Raw genomic sequence first — 20,687 nt, forward strand, 5'->3', positions numbered from 1 at the left:
ATACTAATTAGTTTGTGTGTACGTTCTGTGTGATATGAAATTGAACACTAATTAGTTTGTGGGTACGTTCTGTGTCATATGAAATTTAACACTAATTAGTTTGTGGGTATGTTTCAGTGTGATATGAAATTGAACACTAATTAGTTTGTGTGTACGTTCTGTGTGATATGAAATTGAACACTAATTAGTTTGTGGGTACGTTCTGTGTGATATGAAATTGAACACCAATTAGTTTGTGTGTACGTTCTGTGTGGTATGAAATTGAATACTAATTAGTTTGTGTGTACGTTCTGTGTGGTATGAAATTGAACACTAATTAGTTTGTGGGTACGTTCTGTGTGATATGGAATTGAACATTAATTAGTTTGTGGGTACGTTCTGTGTGATATGGAATTGAACATTGAACATATGAAATTGAACACTAATTAGTTTGTGGGTACGTTCTGTGTGATATGAAATTGAACACTAATTAGTCTGTGGGTACGTTCTGTGTGATATGAAATTGAACACTAATTAGTCTGTGGGTACGTTCTGTGTGGTATGAAATTGAACACTAATTAGTTTGTGTGTATGTTCTGTGTGAAATTAAATTGAAGCTCTTACCTGGAAGCAAAAGATTTTCGGAAGGTTGGCGTCTACGGCGACTGGATCTGATCCGGAAAACTGTAGTGTGCTATATGGTCCGTCTATGAGATAAGTTGCTTCACTAAGTAGACGTACATGTAGGTGTCTGATTGTCCATGGACGGCAGCAGAATTCCCTGAGAAGATCCCCCAGCAGCGTCACGTGATGCCAACTCCAGTCTTCCCTGTATCCGCCCTCGTGAGATGTATCCCAAAGTGTGGTGTTGGCTTGAACTCCTCTCTGTAATACCCTGCAATGAGATTGCTGGTGTCCAAAATGTTGCTTGCGAGTAGCCTGGTGTACTGGGGTCTGATACCTGTAGACTCCACTTCGAACCGGTGTACTGGGGTCTGATACCTGTAGACTACACTTCGAACTGGGGTCTGATACCTGTAGACCCCACTTCGAACCGGTGTACTGGGGTCTGATACCTGTAGACTCCACTTCGAACCGGTGTACTTGGGTCTGATACCTGTAGACTCCACTCCGAACCGGTGTACTTTGGTCTGATACCTGTAGACTCCACTCCGAACCGGTGTACTGGGGTCTGATACCTGTAGACTCCACTTCGAACCGGTGTACTGGGGTCTGATACCTGTAGACTCCACTTCGAACCGGTGTACTGGGGTCTGATCATGTGCCGCTTAATTGTCTGCTTGAGCAACAACACGACTTGTAGGGTTGTCCATGCTGATGACATGTTCAACCCATTCCTTTCTTGTTGTTTTCCTTGGAGATGTAGTCCTAGGTGGGGGTGGCACAGGTGTTGGATCCTCCACTGGTAGTTGAACTGTCCGTGCGTGTTCTTTCCTTGTAGGAGGTTTAGCCACCAGTTTAGGTTTCCCACTGTGCTGCTCTTGGCGGTGTTGGGTCAGGCTTCCTCTTGGCTGGTATCACAGAAGGGACCACAGCTGGTGGCTAAGATACCAACATTGGTCCCTCCTGTTCTACCCCTGGCGCGCATCTCCTTCTCAGTCACTTGTTGATTGTTGATTATGCTAGCTCGCGGCCTGTCTTCATAAACAAGTCACGGTCACCTGCTTTCTGGTGTAGTTAACCCTGTATTTGGTTAGGTCCCCAAAGCTGTTAATCAATGCCCCGAGTGGTGGGGAGATTAATCTCGAGCACTGCGAAAGCGGTCTACATCGTAGCGAGGTTGGAGTCGGAATGAATATTACTTAATATTTTTTGTTACATCATTTTGGAAAGGAGATAACTCATAACAAATTAATTTAATACAGTGACAAAGTGACCCAGGGATGAACATGGTCGTTGAAACTAGGTCTGAATGTGAATAGATATACACAGTCAAACCTGTCCTAGCAGCCACCTGTCATCAGCGGTCACCTGCCTTAAGTAGCCACATTTCCCCCTCCCAATTGGTTTATAATGTAAATGCACCTGTAATAAGCGGTCACCTGTCTAACGGTGGCAGTGGCACCTACATCGGAATCAAATTGCTAAAATACCTGTATTAAGTGGCCACAGTAAATGATATTTTAACAACAGCAATAAGGTGCAGTAAATAACTGATCTTCACACCTTCAGGAATACTAGTACCCTGCAGTCCCGACATCTCAACTGTGTATCAATTAAAGTATGACTCTGGAATGCATCTAATTGTCTCTCGGCAGGCTATGCTTGACATACCCGGCATGTAGATTCACTTACAATGACAATACACTGCATGAAGTAGGAATTAATTAAACGGAAAAAGAAAGCAAACTTGTTGAGAACGGTTAAAGGTCACTGTTTATCAAAAATGTAATTCACTATTATTTGGTATCTACGTATACCTTTAACAATATATATGAAGTATCAATAAAATAAATTTTAAAATATTTACCCATTTTTTATATATTCGCAATAAAAAGATGCGTTTTTTGCATCACTTGCTACAAGGTTTTTTTTAAAAGTCTGTTGACTCCAAGAGCTAAGTCACGTGACCCCGTGACGCGCTAACCGACATAACATGTTAGCATGATTCACAGCCTTTCAGACATTTTACTGGGAAGGTGGACACCAGATCAGGGGCGGCAGTGTAAAATATAGTGGTACAGCTCAAGGTTGCAGACTCTTCTTTCAAATTCAACTGAGAAGGACATTTTCACATATACAACAAATATAACCCATGTGCCGCCCCATCAAACTTATTTTTAAAAGTATTAAATTTGATAAAATCATACAGACACATGTATATACATAGTGTGGGTTGCCCCCCCCCCCCCCCCCCCCCCCCCCCCCCCCCCCCCCCCCCAATCCCAATATAAAATCCTGCCTACCCCAGTGGAGGATACCAAACCTAGAACGATAAAAAAAAAATATGGGGCGTGCTTGTGTGTGTGTCTGAATATATATATATATATATATATATATATATGGATGACTCGATAATTCAGAGCGCGTCGTGGTTAGTCCAGAAATGTGCGGGCGATTCGATGCCACAGGCTTAAGTCCCAGCAACGGCATGGGACAATTTGTGAGGCCAGAAAGGATTTAATTATCCCTAGCTGCGCCAGTGCATTAAAGGAATGCAAAAGCAAGGCTTTTGGACTGGTTTGCATATTCAACGATACATTATTGCTTAATATCAAGTATAATCGTCTAGTTAATTAATAAAACGGTTAAATGTGATGGCTATTATATATAACGGGCACAGCCATTTTGTACCATCCCAGTGAATACGCCTTCTGGCGAGCTGGTGGTTACGTAACGCGTCACATCAGGAATTAGTCTTCGAACTGAAGAAACAAAACATACCTGATTTTTGCGGATACATCACAATGTTCTGAAATAATATCAATCCCAGTAACACAGCAATGTGTATATGTGGTTTATTTTTTAATACAAAATAAACCACCATTATCAAAGTGTTCAAATAACTGTATTACGTTTTGTACATAAAGTAACCCACGTACTGAAATAATAGTCGGAGTGTTTTCTTGGTTAATTGGTCTTTTCTTTCCGTGGCCTGTACCTGTGGTTCCTGATTGGCAGGTGTATATTTAGACGGTCCCCAGACACTGTGTCTAGACACACTGAAAAGACGTGCCTCTTGTATTAAGATCACAGGGTATTTGTGTGATAACCTCAAATCGTAATGGACTTTACCAGCCGTCCTTCTTTATTACTGTAAGTAATTCTGTAAAACCCTTGATTAAGTAGACTTTCCCATCTAAAATCACAAAACTGACCAATTACGTAGTCCAAAAGAAAAGAAAATTTCCATTTGGGTATCGTGAGTGAGTGGTCGATTTTGCTCCAACGTATCCTACCAATAGGCCTAATAATATGCATTTTTTCTTTGGATTTTTTTAAAAGAAAAAAATACTATAACTCCATTTCGTTATACTGATGCAAATTGAAATATAGTTAGTTAAATAGTTTATTATACTATCAAGTCATTTATGTTGTTTTACAAGTCAGGTTGATGAAACGAAGCGCCGGCCTTGTCGGAAATTAGAGCGTTTGTTTACACTACATGGATAGAGACGTTGGACGGAGCTGACGTCACTTCGCCCCAAACTATACAAAATGGCTGCCCCCAGTTAGCAGGAATAATGATGGTTTTTTATTAATTCTAAAATTACGCGTTTTTCATTTGTTTAAAGTGTCAGTATGTGTTAGTGGTCCGGGTATGCATCTTTTCAACACATAAGGCTCTTGTTGGAGTTTACTCTACCTTTAATATCTATGTATGTACAGTCAACCTCGACATGCATACAATATACAGATATTCATACATCAATACATACATACACTTCCTCACCAATCGAGTTATCATTAGAGTAGATAATAAGGCATGTTGACCTACTAACAGAATGCCACAGCAAGGTCACTGCAGATGTTGTCAGGAGCACAAAAGGGATGTGTTTATCTACAGTCTTGCTACGATATAAAACAGAAGTCAGTTGAATCTTGATTCTAACCGCAATCACTGCAGATGTTGCCAGGAGCACATAAGTGATGTGTTCATGTCCAGTCTTCCTACAATATAAAACACAAGTCAGTTGAATCTTGATTCTCACCGCAATCACTGCAGATGTTGCCAGGAGCACAGAAGTGATGTGTTCATGTCCAGTCTTCCTACAATATAAAACACAAGTCAGTTGAATCTTGATTCTCACCGCAATCACTGCAGATGTTGCCAGGAGCACAGAAGTGATGTGTTCATGGCCAGTCTTGTTCTTATATAAAACACAAGTCAGTTGAATCTTGATTCCTACCACAATCACTGCAGATGTTGCCAGGAGCACAGAAGTGATGTGTTCATGCCCTGTTTTGCTCTGATATAAAACACAAGACAGTAAAGAAGACTTTATCTTGACTAATTTTGTTTGATTGTGTTCTTGAAATGGTATTGTGAGATAATGACTTTACTAACATCACTTGGCATCAATCTCAAATGTTCTTGGTGTTCCCTAATTGACTTGCATGGTGGTAATGCCATATTCTTTGATGTCTGGATACATGTATGTATTGAAACCATTAAATATATATGTGTACTTTTGTAACAGGGTGTTTTAACAGACATTATATGACAAACATGCATTATTTTAAAACACTATTCATGTATTTTATTCTTTATTATGTTTCTGTTTAAGTTGTCTTGGTTGGCTATTCTTTTGTTTCACTCTGTACAGCTTGGGTAGTACTCACTGACTTTCTGTGGCCTGGCCAGGTAACCAATTCAATGACAAGCCCAGTGTCATTGTTTCTGGGGTTTTCAATTTACCTGGTCAGAGGCAATTCAATTTTAGACCAGAAAAGACGTTTTTTGGTTTAGCTCCAGGTTTCAAGTTTCATTCAGCACAAATACTAACAGCATATAGCCAAGGTAATTGCATTTTAAACTACATGTACTATTAATTTTAAATGAATTAATGTTTAAAGTGTGTGTTTAACTAGTTTCATTATCAAAGGATAATTAATTAGCTAATAATTATTTGATTATGTTACATATAACATGACTCAAGCTATGTAGTTAATGGCTAAATGTTTAGTGCATTCTTATGATGATAGGTTTAAGTAAAGATTTTATTAATAACTGAATTATATGTAACTTGATATATTTATCAAAGATAAGTATAAAATGGATGTTTATAATGATAATAATTAAATAACTAATATATTTTATTTATTGAAGAATGTGTAATGTACTTTTGAGTATTTTATAATAGTTAGTACCTAAGTTAACAAGGCTTTATTTTGTTAACAGTTATCATCCCGTAATGTAGAGCACAACCAGCATCTACTTAACCTTCTGACTACTGCAGGCGAGATATCTCACCCGACGTCACGTCAGTCGATATACTGTACACTGTATACAGTGCATTCCCCAATTCATATTTCCCGCCGTTTTGCACACGACACTCACCAGAAACGGAAATATAATTAAAGAAAAAAGATTTTTTTTCAAAATGGTGGTTTTTGTTTTGATTTTTTCAATTGAAAATACCTTGAAATTTTGAGTTCAAAAAGTGGTTTTCGGCAAGTATTTTCGCTTGACAACAATGGCGGCACGTCGCGGTAATTTTCAGGGATCGATAGCTGATTGTAACAGCTAATTTGATAATAAATTTGATCGTTTTACTAACAACGAAAATTACCAAATATTGCAATATGAATAGTAGTTCGGGTTTTAAAAAAAATTCTGGTCAGAAAACCACTGTTATCGGGAATAATGAACATAAATACTGGACAGCTGGCCACAATGCCCGTAAGTGTGCTATTTTTAATTTGATCTAAAAAAAAAAAAAGACACGAAAATAATACTTACCGATTCATATATGAACTTTATTTCATGTATTTATGAAACATTTAAGTGAATATATGTGAGTAAAAATTATAAACTTGTACCCACTCAACGTGGTTTTTGTTAAAAATTAATCCAGTAGTCTAAAGGTTAAAGACCTGACCCACAGTCGGTAGGTACAATAGTTGAATGTACATATAATATGCATTTTAGTATGTGTTTAACATTATGATATAAGCACAATGCTGTGCTTTGTAAAAAGTTACATTCAGTAATGTGTACTGTAAGTAGTAGGCAGGCCTGTATGGGGCCATGATTGACCTACTTTCCCGTGATCACGTGACCTTGGTAGGAGACAATGGGCTTTGTGTAGGAAACAATGGCCTTTGTATATGTGGGTGCAGGTGTCTGACCTTGGTAGGAAACAATGGCCTTTGTGTAGGAGACAATGACACAATGGTCTTTGTGTAGCAAACAATGACACAATGGTCTTTTGTGTGGGAAACAATGGCCTTTGTAGAGGTGGGTTGCAGGTGTATGGCCAAGGTAGGAAACAATGGTCTTTGTGTAGGAAACAATGGCACAATGGTATTTTGTGTGGGAAACAAGGGGCCTTTGTAGTGGTGGGTGCAGGTGTATGGCCTCGGTAGGAAACAATGGTCATTGTGTAGGAAACAATGGCCTTGGTGCAGGTGTGCGTCCTTGGACTGAGCTGGGGGTGCCTCCCTCGGGTATAAAAAGGGTGCTTTTGATTTCATTGTCATTCGTTCGCCGAAAAGTCTACAGATCAACGTTCATGTTTGTTGAAATAAAATAGGCTCGTATTTGGATATAAAAAGGGGTGTGTTGTTAGTAGCGTCATTTGCTTGCCGAAAGTTCTGTGAAGGAGATCTATTTTTGCTTTTGGAGTTTGAAGATATTCTGAAAGAAAACGATGGCATCGGGATATTCGAGCAGTGTTAGTAGCAGCAGCAGTAGCGACGAGGACGACGTCTTGGTCTGCAAATGTTCAGAAAGACATACAATCAAATGTAAAGGAGTGACTACCAAACAAGATGAGAAGAAGACGAGTATTCATTATACGGATCAAACGGATGCTACACGTGAAATTGGGGTTGGAACTGAAGATGGCGAACTCGTGGATGAACCCACAGATCAGACGGATGCTGCCTGTGAAACAGATGCTGCCTGTGAGGAAGACTGCTATTCGAGATGTTACTTGTTCTGTCATCGTCCCGAAATGAGACATTTCTATACCCGGATGCTGACGTATGCTCGGTGGCCCATACAATTACGTCAAAAACCAAAAGAACTTGCCAAGGCCGGTTTCTACTACACAGGAGACCACGATGCCATCACCTGTTACTGTTGTGGACTTTGCATCTACCGATGGAAGAAGACAGACGACCCAGTGATGGAACATTACAGACTCTCTCCAAGATGTCCCTATGTGAACAACATGTTCAGACATTAAATATTTCAGACACTTGTGTGATATGTTTTCATGTTGTATGTTGTGAATAAAACTGTGAATAACATGTTTTGCTTTCTTAGTTATGTCCTGCGTCCATGAGTGTGTCTCTGGACGTGTCCCTATGGTAGTGACACTGGTAAAGGGTAATATGTTGGTAACGATGTTTTTTTGGGAGCTCGCACGATGAGATTTGTGCTTGGGAGGAGGGACACTGGTCATACGTGTCACACACATTCAAACATTCCTGTACCATATCTTTATGCGTCATAAGGTATATAAGTAAAATAGTTTTGGAAAACTCGTCATTTGAGGTAGAACCTTCAGAGGAGCAACATGTCAGACCAGTACAAGTTATATGTACCCGACGTGGATAAGTGGACCCGTTTCTATAAACTGCAGGCAGAAGGTAAACTTCAACCTCATTTTCCAGTGCAACGTGGTGGGAAAAGTCAGATGATGTACAGTGTAGATCGATGTCTAGAACTGTATGACCCTACATGGAAAAAAGAAAAAGAGGAACAGAAGAAGCCCACGGCACCCAAAGTCATCATGGTCTCCCCAACGCAGCAGGTGGTAGAGCAAGCCAAGGCCGAGCAGAAACGGAAACGTCAAGAGAGTGGCGTGGAACAGAAACGACGAGAGCAGGCTGGGCAAAAACGGCACAAGCATTTTTGAGAAGACTATAAAAGGGGGCATGGCAGTTTCAACATCGTCAGTTCACGTCGAACACTTCAATAGTCAACATCATGAATCAGAATTGGTTTATTCCGGAACATGTCATGAACAAAAGATCGTGTCCCGTATGTCCAAAGACTTTTTCAAAACAATCAAATATGCTACGTCATTGGAAGACCTTCCATTCAGCTCAACTCCAGGCTCCTATGGCTCCTATAGCTCCGGCTCCTATAGCTCCTATGGCTCCTGCTCCTCTGGCTCCTATAGCTCTGGCTCCTATTGCTCTGGCTCGTATAGCTCCGGCTCCTATAGCTCCTCTGGCTCCTATAGCTCCTGCTCCGGCTCCTCTAGCTCATATAGCTCCTGCTCCTCTGGCTCCTATAGCTCCGGCTCCTATAGCTCCTCTAGCTCATATAGCTCCTGCTCCTCTGGCTCCTATAGCTCCTGCTCATAGGGCTCCTATAGCTCCTGCTCCGCTGCAGCAGCAGCCCCTAAGATTGTTACATCCGTTCACCATGATCGTGTCGGGACCCACGTCGTGTGGAAAAACTTTTTTGTTGTACAAACTGCTAAGGGATGGTAAAATCCACCCACCTCCTCAGCGCATCATCTGGCTCTACAAACGATGGCAACCTCTCTATGATACGATCAAAATGGTTGCTCAAGTAAAATTTGTTCAAGGTATACCTGCAAATTTGGAAAAGGATCGTTATTTGGATCCAGGAGTCAGAAATCTCATCGTGTTGGACGACCTGATGTCTACAGCTGGAAAAGACCCTCGCATCACCGATCTGTTCACGGAAGGAAGTCACCACAGAAACCTCTGTGATTGCCATCAACCAGAATCTCTATAACAGCAAGGACCCGACACAAAGAAGAAACTGTCATTACCTGGCACTGTTCAATAACCCCATCGACAAGCAGCAAGTCCTCACCTTGGCACAGCAGATGTATCCTGGAAATACTCGTCATTTCATGCAGCGGTTTGGGGAAGCTACCCACAGGCCCTACAGACATCTCTTGGTGGACTTAAAACTGACCACGCCCGAACATTGGCGCCTTCGACCTAATGGTTTAGAGACGGGGCCGTCCGGATGGTATATAAGCACGAGCGTAACGGCGAATGTCTCAGAAGAGTTTCAACCACCGTCGGAGAAGGAGCTCTACGAGCAAATCATGCAAAGAAACGCATTCAAGAGAAAACTACCAGGCATACCCGCCTACGAAAGTGACGACGAAGAAGAAGAAGATGAGGTAGAGCCCTATCTGAAAAAGGTCAAGAGGATGCAGTCTTGCGATACGTGTGGTCTGGTCTTTAAAGACGGGAGTGACTTGCAGCGACACGTGAAAACGTGCGAGGAGGGAAATGAAGAGCCGTCGTCCGATCTGGAAAACGAAGGCGTACGTCTGATGATCGAGCGTGAATTCGACATCAATCGTGACTATTTCGAAAGCAAGAGGAAACGCTACGAAGAAAAAAACATGTCCCAAGATGTCATCGAAAGAAACATGAAGACATTGCAATGGAAGTTATTTAAAGACACGTACTCTCGCTTTCTGACGTATATGCCTTACTTTGACAAAGGCCCCAACACGAGAAAAATTCTACAGTTTGTGAATCCAGACAGAGATCTCAGACCACAGATTCGTTCTAAATTAAATCAGTATCGTTCATGGATTGGCAAATATTTGGACGAACTAGACGATGACGATACCGATGATGATGATACTGATGATGAGCACGAAGATGAAGAGAAATGAACACTCATATTATTCACATGTCGCCCTTAAGGCCTCTCGATGTAACCCAATGTGTGTCCATTGCATGTGTAGTTGTCTCTAGAGAGACCAACGATTGTACTTTTGAAAAAAAAACAATAATAAAAAAATTAAAAACCCATTGCGTTTGTTTTTTGTGTTTTTTACTCTATGACTAGATTTGTGATTGGATATTTCTACCGCTACTTTATAGTAGCAAGAGTTGTGTGTACAGGACATCACATACCAGTGCCTTTGATATACCAGACATAATGCACTGGTTGGCTATAGCCTATTTGGCCATCGATGGGGATCGATCCTAGATCGATCACTGTATTTACCCATTTGGTAATTAAAAAGCCCTGTACGAAGGCTAGTAGAGAAATTTTCTGTTTAAAAATGCAGCTATTTCCCTTTGGTTAACACGTACTACTTGTTAAACCCATGGCGGCGCGCGTGTCGCCGACTTACACTAATGGATTAATCACGTGTGACATCTCTCTCTCTCAACCATTGCGTTTGTTTTTTGTGTATTCTACTCTATAACTAGATTTGTGATTGAATATTTCTGCCGCTACTTTATAGTAGCAAGAGTTGTGTGTACAGGACAGCACATACCACGACATTTGATATACCAGACATAATACACTGGTTGTCTATAAAGGCTTGTACTCTTGGGAAATACTCGTGTTTAAAATGCAGTTAAAAGAGCATAGGTTAGGTTGGAGCGTTGAGTTGCAATCACGTGTTCTTTGTTCATAGGAATGGGCTGGAGTGTTTCACACACGCACACGCACGCACGCACGCACAACAAGTTTGTATTTAATTATAAAATACTGGCCCCATAAGGGGTATGATATTGTATATATAAAAGATCCCTTGCTACTTATGGAACAAATGTAGCGGGTTTCCTCTCTAAAACTGTCAAAATTATGTTTTTCATCCAATAACCGATGATTCATAAATCAATGTCCTCTAGTGATGTCGCTAAACACAAACAAACTTTGACGGTCAGTGTGCATACCATAACAAATGTATTCTGCTACTTGAGACGGGCACGCGTCGGTATGTCTTTTGCAGTTCACCTGGTTTCATAAACACTCGGACAGGCCTAATAAAATGTCTTTGTATGAGGGCTGATGAAGAGGTCTGATAAAGTACTCCTCTATTATAAAGCGAATGAATGAATGAATGGCTCAATGATCCTCCGAGCACAAAAGAAAACGTCGACAATGTGCTAAAGAAATACAAATGAATGAAAATCATCACACGCATTTTGTCTGGCGACATGAAAGCCTCACTTTAAACCAAACAGTCAGCAAACAGTTACAGTCCTTCCCCACGAGAAATCTTTTAACGGCTATTATTTTGGGTGTCTAGAATAAAACACTGAAAAAACATCCACGTGTATGTCCACTGTGAATACAAAAAACAACACAATAGACGTTATACAATGAAGCCAAAACCAACGTCAGACTTACACCTGGCCAGTACATATTGTTATTATTAATTGTTGTTGTTTCTTTGCTTTTATTTGTTTGCTGACACCAGTTTGTTTGGTAATATGCAATACACTGAATTGAATTCACCATGATCGCACACCTGCACCAAGGTCATTGTCTCCTACATAAAGACCACACACCTGTACCCACCTACACAGAGGCCATTGTCTCCTATACAAAGGCCATTGCACCATTGTCTCCTTCACGAAAAGGCCCATTGTTTCCTACCCAGGCCATACACCTGCACCCACCTATACAAAGGCCATTGTTTCCTACACAAAAGACCATTGTGTCATTGTTTCCTTGACCATTGTTTCCTACCGAGGTCAGACACCTGCACCCACCTATACAAAGGCCATTGTTTCCTACACAAAGCCCATTGTCTCCTACCAAGGTCACGTGATCACGGAAAAGTAGGTCAATCATGGCCCCATACAGGCCTGCCTACTACTACTGTAAATGTTTATGTAAATTCAATTATCAATTGAATTTAAGGTATTTATATATAGTGGCAGTTTTGTATTTATGTATTGATACATTTGAATGTGTCAATCCTATTCATTGTGTGATAAACTAAGATAATGTTTTAAAGATATATTGTATTTGTGGAAGTAGATGACTGTGATATGTATATTTCGATATGTTATTGATTATGGTTTTTAATATTATTTCAGGGTCTTTTTGAAATCCTTTTGATGATGTTGATGATGTGACGACCTCCAGGATCCTCACATCCTGTTGGTTAGGGGATCCAATAAAAGAATCCTAGACTGCACCGAGTTGTCCTTTTGTCATAAAAAATGCACCCGGTTTCACTTTATACATGTAACATTTGTTTTGTTTGGGAAGTACTCTTCATTGGTAGACAAAACCACTAAGAATTGGGGGGTTGGGGTGTGTGTGAGTGTAGAAAATACTGTTAGTTTAGACAAAACCACTAAGAATTGGGGTTGGGGTGTGTGTGAGTGTGAGACAACCACTAAGGGTTGGGGTGTGTGTGAGTGTGAGAAAACCACTAAGAATTGGGGTTGGGGTGTGTGTGAGTGTGAGAAAACCACTAAGAATTGGGGTTGGGGTGTGTGTGAGTGTGAGAAAACCACTAAGAATTGGGGTTGGGGTGTGTGTGAGTGTGAGAAAACCACTAAGAATTGGGGTTGGGGTGTGTGTGAGTGAGAAAACCACTAAGACTTGGGGTTGGGGTGTGTGTGAGTGTGAGAAAATACTGTTAGTTAAGAATTGGGGTTGGAGTGTGAGAACATACTGTTAGTTTAGAATTGGGTTTGGGGTGTGTGTGAGTGTGAGAACGTACTGTTAGTTTAGAATTGGGTTTGGGGTGTGTGTGAGTGTGAGAACATACTGTTAGTTTAGAATTGGGGTTGGGGTGTGTGTGAGTGTGAGAACATACTGTTAGTTTAGAATTGGGGTTGGGGTGTGTGTGAGTGTGAGAACATACTGTTAGTTTAGAATTGGGGTTGGGGTGTGTGTGAGTGTGAGAACATACTGTTAGTTTAGAATTGGGGTTGGGGTGTGTGTGAGTGTGAGAACATACTGTTAGTTTAGAGTTGGGGTGTGTGTGAGTGTGAGAACATACTGTTAGTTTAGAATTGGGGTTGGGATGTGTGTGAGTGTGAGAAAATACTGTTAGTTTAGACAAAACCACTAAGAATTGGGGTTGGGGGGTGTGTGAGTGTGAGAAAATACTGTTAGTTTAGACAAAACCACTAAGAATTGGGGTTGGGGTGTGTGAGTGTGAGAAAATACCGTTAGTTTAGACAAAACCACTAAGAATTGGGGTTGGGGTGTGTGTGAGTGTGAGAACATACTGTTAGTTTAGACAAAACCACTAAGAATTGGGGTTGGGGTGTGTGTGAGTGTGAGAACATACTGTTAGTTTAGACAGCTGTTTTAACCTGCATTTCAATAATACTTTCAAATGTTACGATTACCTTAGATTAGAAAAATTGTATTGATCAAAGATGAACAAGTGTGTGAATGCTTAAGGCAGTTTCTTACTGAGGAACATATTCGATTGATATTCATCAACTTACTAAATCTGAACGACAAAACTGTCATCCGTGATCAAGGCTGTATCACTGCACAATACAGAGTCAAATGGGTATTTGGAAAAATAGTGGTTGGTCCATGAATCTCTGTAGTGCTTCATCTATATGTAAATACAGCCACTCCAGAGACCCGTTACTTTGCTCTACCACAAAGAGGACTGCCACTCCCAGACTAGTTTACTAAATCGGAGAGTGCAGTGGAATAGATATAGCTTTGATGACAGTCACTTAGCATATAACCCTACTGTGTTTTCCGAGTTGCGGACGTATATCGGTGGTGTTACAGTCGCAAATTTAGTTTTATAAAACGGTAAATTTGTGACTTTAAAACCACCGATATATGTCCGCAAATCGGGAAAACACAGTAGGGTTATCCCTATTCTAATTAAACTGGGCTTCTTCTTCTTTTGGGGGGGGGGGGGGGGGGGGGGGGGGGTGTTGTGTTGTGTGTTTGTTTGGGTTTTTTTGGGGTTTTTTATTGCTTCAAAATACATTGGTAGTGTTAGGATTGGGGACTCCTAAATTCACCACCTTACAAAATAAGTTATCAAAAGCTATACATTTGACTAATAAATACATGTTGAAAACAATATTTTGCACAACATGTTATTTGAAAACAATAATTGTTAGTATAAAAACACATATTCAGGTACTATTATGTCATTAGATATTAAGCTTAATTTTTGTAAATATATTGTGAAATGTATATTGGGAGCAAGTAATACAGTAGAATTTATAATATACCTTTGAAATTCCCAAAAAAAAACGAAAACAATAGCAAAAAGAAGAAGAGGATAAAAGACCAAAATATTTTCAACAGAATAAATAAATAAAATCTAGATAGAATAAAATAAATAGTATATAAATATATACTTGCATAAGAATTAGACAAAAAAGGTGGAGAGAGAGAGAGAGAGAGAGAGAGAGAGAGAGAGAGAGAGAGAGACAGAGAGAGACAGAGAGAGACAGAGAGAGACAGAGAGAGAGAGAGAGAGACAGAGACAGACAGACAGAGATTTGTAAATAATTAAAGCATTTTCTCTGTATTAATGTAAGTTGATTCTTGCTTGATATATGAAAAAATATGAACCCAGTCTCGTCTTTTTAATCCAAAACACCAACTATTTAATTAAATGTTTGTAGATCGACCACCGTTGATCAAATTTGGTTCAGTCACAATTGCGAAATGCAAGAAACTTTTCAGTATTGTAATTATTATCTTTTTTTTTAAATGATTGAACATTTGGTACTACCCCAATATACTTCATCCTGTATATAGACTGCTTAGCAAGTAGTATAATTAAATTTAATATATCATCTGCCGTATGGTTATCATGTATTTGAAATATATCTGTAACAGTAAAATGGAGATGTGTAATATATCATCTGCCGTATGGTTATCATGTATTTGAAATAGATCTGTAACAGTAAAATGGAGATGTGTAATATATCATCTGCCGTATGGTTATCATGTATTTGAAATATATCTGTAACAGTAAAATGGAGATGTGTAATATATCATCTGCCGTATGGTTATCATGTATTTGAAATATATCTGTAACAGTAAAATGGAGATGTGTAATATATCATCTGCCGTATGGTTATCATGTATTTGAAATAGATCTGTAACAGTAAAATGGAGATGTGTAATATATCATCTGCCGTATGGTTATCATGTATTTGAAATATATCTGTAACAGTAAAATGGAGATGTGTAATACAAGTACATTCTTATATTACCAACCCCTGTAGGTTTTGCCAAAAAGTTTGAATTAATGGACAGAACCAAAATAAATGAATAAGAGTTTGTGGAACAGATTTACAGAATGAACATTTGTCGTCTTGTTGAATTTTTATTTTACAGAGAAATGTGTTTGTAGATAGTATTCGATGTTCTAATCTATATCATAACCACTTCAAATTCGTGTCCTTAGTTATTTTATGGTAAAGACTATATGTTTTTTTCCAATTAAACGAATTTGTAAGAAAAAGTTCATTAATCCATTTCTTTTGTGAGATTGGTTTGCAGTTGTCTTTTTGAAAGAATGTATTAAATTCTCTGACAACCTTTCTTGCCTTTTAACAGCATTTTTGTCAGGATAGGTATTGGTGGTCTTTGTTTATTACAATTATTAAACTGTTTGTTGGTTGATTTTAAATAGGAAATTGTCACATTTTTAGTAAGAATAAGCATATAAACGTCACCAGCTGGTGACGTCATTAGGCAGCCCATGAACAGACGATGGGTGGTCGGACAGTTAGCGGCTCAAACATAGATGTGTAATTTGATATGTTTAATCAGCTCTCGTGATTAGATAACGACTAATAAAAAATAATATGTTCATTTCTGACATAAAAACGTGTCAGTATTTAACGACTTCTGTATGTAATATGAACCCTACAGAAATTGTCTTTATGACGTCATTACAAAACAACTCTGTTCATTGCTTAAGCTATGACGTATTTGCGACCGGTATATTGGTGATTTTACCACCTGAAATTTTTAGTAGAGATCCAATCAGATTCGTTCTTACAAATGTGTTGACTTAGAATCATCATTCACTGTTAAAACAGCTGACAAGTCTGTTGGTGGAATAGATATAGCTGTGATGACAGGAACTCATCATTCACTGTTAAAACAGCTGACAAGTCTGTCAGTGGAATAGATATAGCTGTGATGACAGGCACTCGTCATTCACTGTTAAAACAGCTGACAAGTCTGTCAGTGGAATAGATATAGCTGTGATGACAGGCACTCGTCATTCACTGTTAAAACAGCTGACAAGTCTGTCAGTGGAATAGATATAGCTGGGATGACAGGCACTCGTCATTCACTGTTAAAACAGCTGACTAGTCTGTCAGTGGAATAGATATAGCTGTGATGACAGGAACTCATCATTCACTGTTAAAACAGCTGACAAGTCTGTCCATGCAATAGTTATAGCAATGACAGGAACTCATCATTCACTGTTAAAACAGCTGACAAGTCTGTTCATGGAATAGATATAGCTGTGATGACAGGAACTCATCATTCACTGTTAAAATAGCTGACAAGTCTGTCAGTGGAATAGATATAGCTCTGATGACAGGCACTCATCATTCACTGTTAAAACAGCTGACAAGTCTGTCAATGGAATAGATATAGCTGTGATGACAGGCACTCATCATTCACTGTTAAAACAGCTGACAAGTCTGTCAATGGAATAGATATAGCTGTGATGGCAGGCACTCATCATTCACTGTTAAAACAGCTGACAAGTCTGTCCATGGAATAGATATAGCTGTGATGGCAGGCACTCATCATTCACTGTTAAAACAGCCGACAGGTCTGTCCATGGAATAGATATAGCTGTGATGGCAGGCACTCATCATTCACTGTTAAAACAGCTGACAAGTCTGTCACTTCATTAATGTTTAGTTCTTAGAATCATTCATTGATAGAAAACTAATTGGGGAAAATTGGTAAAGAGTACAGCTGCATCATTTGCACCCTGTTAGCTGTGTCTGTACTGCTTTTCCTCTTTAACTTATAAACTACACCATATGGTGAAAATAAAAATATTGTTTGTTTCCAGTTACCGGACAAACCCTAATTTGAACCGTCATTCACTAAATATGTTTTTTAAAACAAAGATCTAGAATATATCACTATGGCTTCATGGTGATCCATTTTCAATGCTATAAATTAATTCACAAGATTGAAAAAAAAAAACATTCCACCTACAGACATGTACATATCCTTTTTTTCTTCTCTTTTTTTCTTAACATGTAAGGAGTTAGTGAAGGTATTTGAGCCATATAAAAATTGCAAGTTGCCCAATGTTTAACGTCATCTCTCACCCAGTCTAATAGTTTATCTTGAACCCATTTTAATATTTCCAGATAGAGGTTAAAAACAAGCCTGTATTGAATGTCCTACAGGCTGTTAGTGACTGTGTGTTGAAATCTGTCCCGTCGGTTATGGAAGGACCACTGAATCTTCAATCGGATGAGGTATCTCTGACGGTTCAACGGACTGAGCCGACTGTTGATGCATTTCATATTACAGCTGATCCTGTGGATGATGGTAACCCAGGTGGCTCCGTTTTTTTCCCCAATGACATGAAGCATGGAAGAAAGAAACCTTTCGATTTGCAGGTACACTTGTGGTTTAAACATTGATGGTGAGCAGTAAACTTCTGTCTAACAATTATGTAGGTGAGCAATTGTTCTCAATGTCATTAACAGTCAGTTTGAATTAAAGAAATTGGCGACATTGGTGCGTGATAAGACAAGCAGTTCTTTGCTCACACAGAAATAATATTTTGCTAGTGAGATCAATTGCTTGCGTCACACCATAAAGACTGTGCTCTTATCATTTACAGAAATAATGTTTTGCTAGTGAGATCAATTGCTTGTGTCAGGAAACAGAATTTGGGATTATCCTCTTTTGTGTTTGTAATACATTGTTAAAACTGATCTGGTTATATTGTCAAAATATTTGATGATATAACATGCATTAAAATTTAGGTTTATTATGTTCGGTAATAAAAATAATTTTAAAAATGTATTCTAGATCTTTTGGGATTCCATCTCTTAATCTTATACTTAGGACCCAAAATGTAGGATTCATGAAAGCACAAACACCAGTTGAAATTGCAACTTCTGTTATGTTTACTGTGACCCCCCAAAAATAAATATTACAGGTGGTTTGTTTTAATTTGTTGTGTTTAATATCTTCCTTTTTTTTTAAATGTTTATTAATGGGGGAAAAACACCCAAAACAATAGTGTGTTCTGCATGGAGCCCTAAATATGGCAACTTTATATAATCTTAAGGCAGAAATGACAAATGTTTATATGATATTTGTGAGTCTGCTAGCTAGTGACAGGTGTTTGATACCTCATCCACTGCTACAAACTTCTTATTAAATTTGTTATTTCACACGATCATTCGTGGGTAAAATTACAGTTTGTTGTGTTTAGGACACTACTAGAGCACATTGGTTAATTAATTATGGTCTATTGGACGTTACACATTTGATAATTCTAACATGTAGTCTTGAGTTCACAGAAACCCATTACATTTTGCAATATCAGCAACAAATATTCTATATCACTTTTCGATAGACAGCACAGCACGTACTATGGTGTTTGACATAGCAGTTGTCAAGCACTGGTTCAGATGGGGAAAATGTCATTGGCTTCCACCATGTGTGATTTTTAATGACTGAGTTAATTGTGAGATGTAATGTCACTCTACCAACTCCTCTATCTGTTTCTCTCTCAATCAGTTCAGCAGTGCTCTCTTGATCGAACCACCTCAGTGGATCAATTCAAATGATTGGGGTTTTTTTATCGTTCCGACTAATGTACCACAACTGGACAAAGGTTGTGGTATGTGCAACCCTGTCTGTGAGAAAGTGCAAATAAAAGATGTTGCTGCATTTGGAAAAAATGTAAACAGGTTTGCTCTGATGACTACATATCAGAATTGTCAAATGTTTGACATCCAATAGCCGATGATTAAGTAATCAATGTGCTCTAGTGGTATCGTTAAACAAAACAAACAAACTCTCTCTCTTTCTCCCCCTGTCTCTCTCTCTCTCTCTCTCTCTCTCTCTCTCTCTCTCTCTCTCTCTCTCTCTCTCTCTCTTCCTTTGCCCCCCTCTCTCTCTCTCTCTCCCTTTGGCCCCCCTCTCTCTCTCTCTCTCTCTCTCTCTCTCTCTCTCTCTCTCTCTCTCTCTCTCTCTCTCTCTCTCTCTCTCTCTCTCTCTCTCTCTCTCTCTCTCTCTCTCTCGCGCGCTCTGGCACCAATAACAACTAATCACTAACCCTGTCAAGGACCAGCCAGACCAGACAGTTGAGGTGTGTGTGCCCAGGATATCATGCTAGAAGCTTATTTTGATATAGGTACGGGTACGCGTAGATTATTAACATGATCATTTGCCACTAGAGCTTCAAGCATGTCTGTCCCGGGGCCGAGCTCTGGATCGATAGCCAGAGTCTGCTCCGGGCCAGAATATATAGGTAACCATTACTAATGAGTCCGATCTTGTTTATTTTCTTTTTTCTGGTCATTTCGTTGGCAGGCATGCGTGTAATAGGAATGATGAAAAGCTATATAATTTAGATCAATAAATGAAATTAAATTCTTTACTGCAAGTTGTAATTACGATTTTGCAACTGACAAATATCAATTTCCAAACACTCGAACAGAGAATGAACACGATATAAATAGACATGAAATAATGCAGATTATGTTTCATATTCCACGTACATTCTCTATTACTGATTGACTTCTTTCTTCAGATGATGATTATAAAGAAGAATCCATTCCAGTGGTCACCAACGGCAGATGACGTGAATTTACCAGTGATGAAGATCTCAGTCAAAAATGATGGAAAAAGCCTAAATCCATCGGATCTGACTGTGCCAGCAGACATCTTCATATCAGTAAACTGTAGGATTTTTTTTTTTTTATTGGGGGGTAGGGGCGGGGTATAAATAAAGTATCTTTCACATTATTTCTAGCAGAAAACAGCTGGAAAACTCTGGGAAAACTGAAATGGAGTACAACAGTTATTTCATGGTAGCATTTACACATCTGTAGCATTTTTTACCACACAGAACAAAAAAAGAAATGCTTTATTTAACGATGCACTCAACACATTTTATTTATGGTTATATGGCGTCAGACATATGGTTAAGGACCACACAGATTTTGAGAGGAAACCCGCTGTCGCCACTTCATGGGTTACTCTTTCCGATTAGCAGCAAGGGATCTTTTATTTGCACTTCCCACAGGTAGGATAGCACAAACCATCGCCTTTGTTGAACCAGTTATGGATCACTGGT

General features: G+C 39.2%; 1 protein-coding gene across 1 annotated transcript in view; it reads left to right on the forward strand.

The window, feature by feature from the left end:
- LOC121386555 (polycystic kidney disease protein 1-like 2) overlaps nt 1-20,687 on the forward strand; it is a 119,418-nt gene that overhangs the window by 43,710 nt on the left and 55,021 nt on the right. The window contains exons 8-9 of the mRNA XM_041517495.1: nt 17,734-17,988; nt 20,142-20,285. Coding sequence (XP_041373429.1) covers nt 17,734-17,988; nt 20,142-20,285 — 399 coding nt within the window. The remainder of the gene's footprint in view (nt 1-17,733; nt 17,989-20,141; nt 20,286-20,687) is intronic.

Source organism: Gigantopelta aegis, chromosome 12 (genome assembly GCF_016097555.1).
Source record: "Gigantopelta aegis isolate Gae_Host chromosome 12, Gae_host_genome, whole genome shotgun sequence".
Lineage (NCBI taxonomy): Eukaryota > Metazoa > Mollusca > Gastropoda > Neomphalida > Peltospiridae > Gigantopelta > Gigantopelta aegis.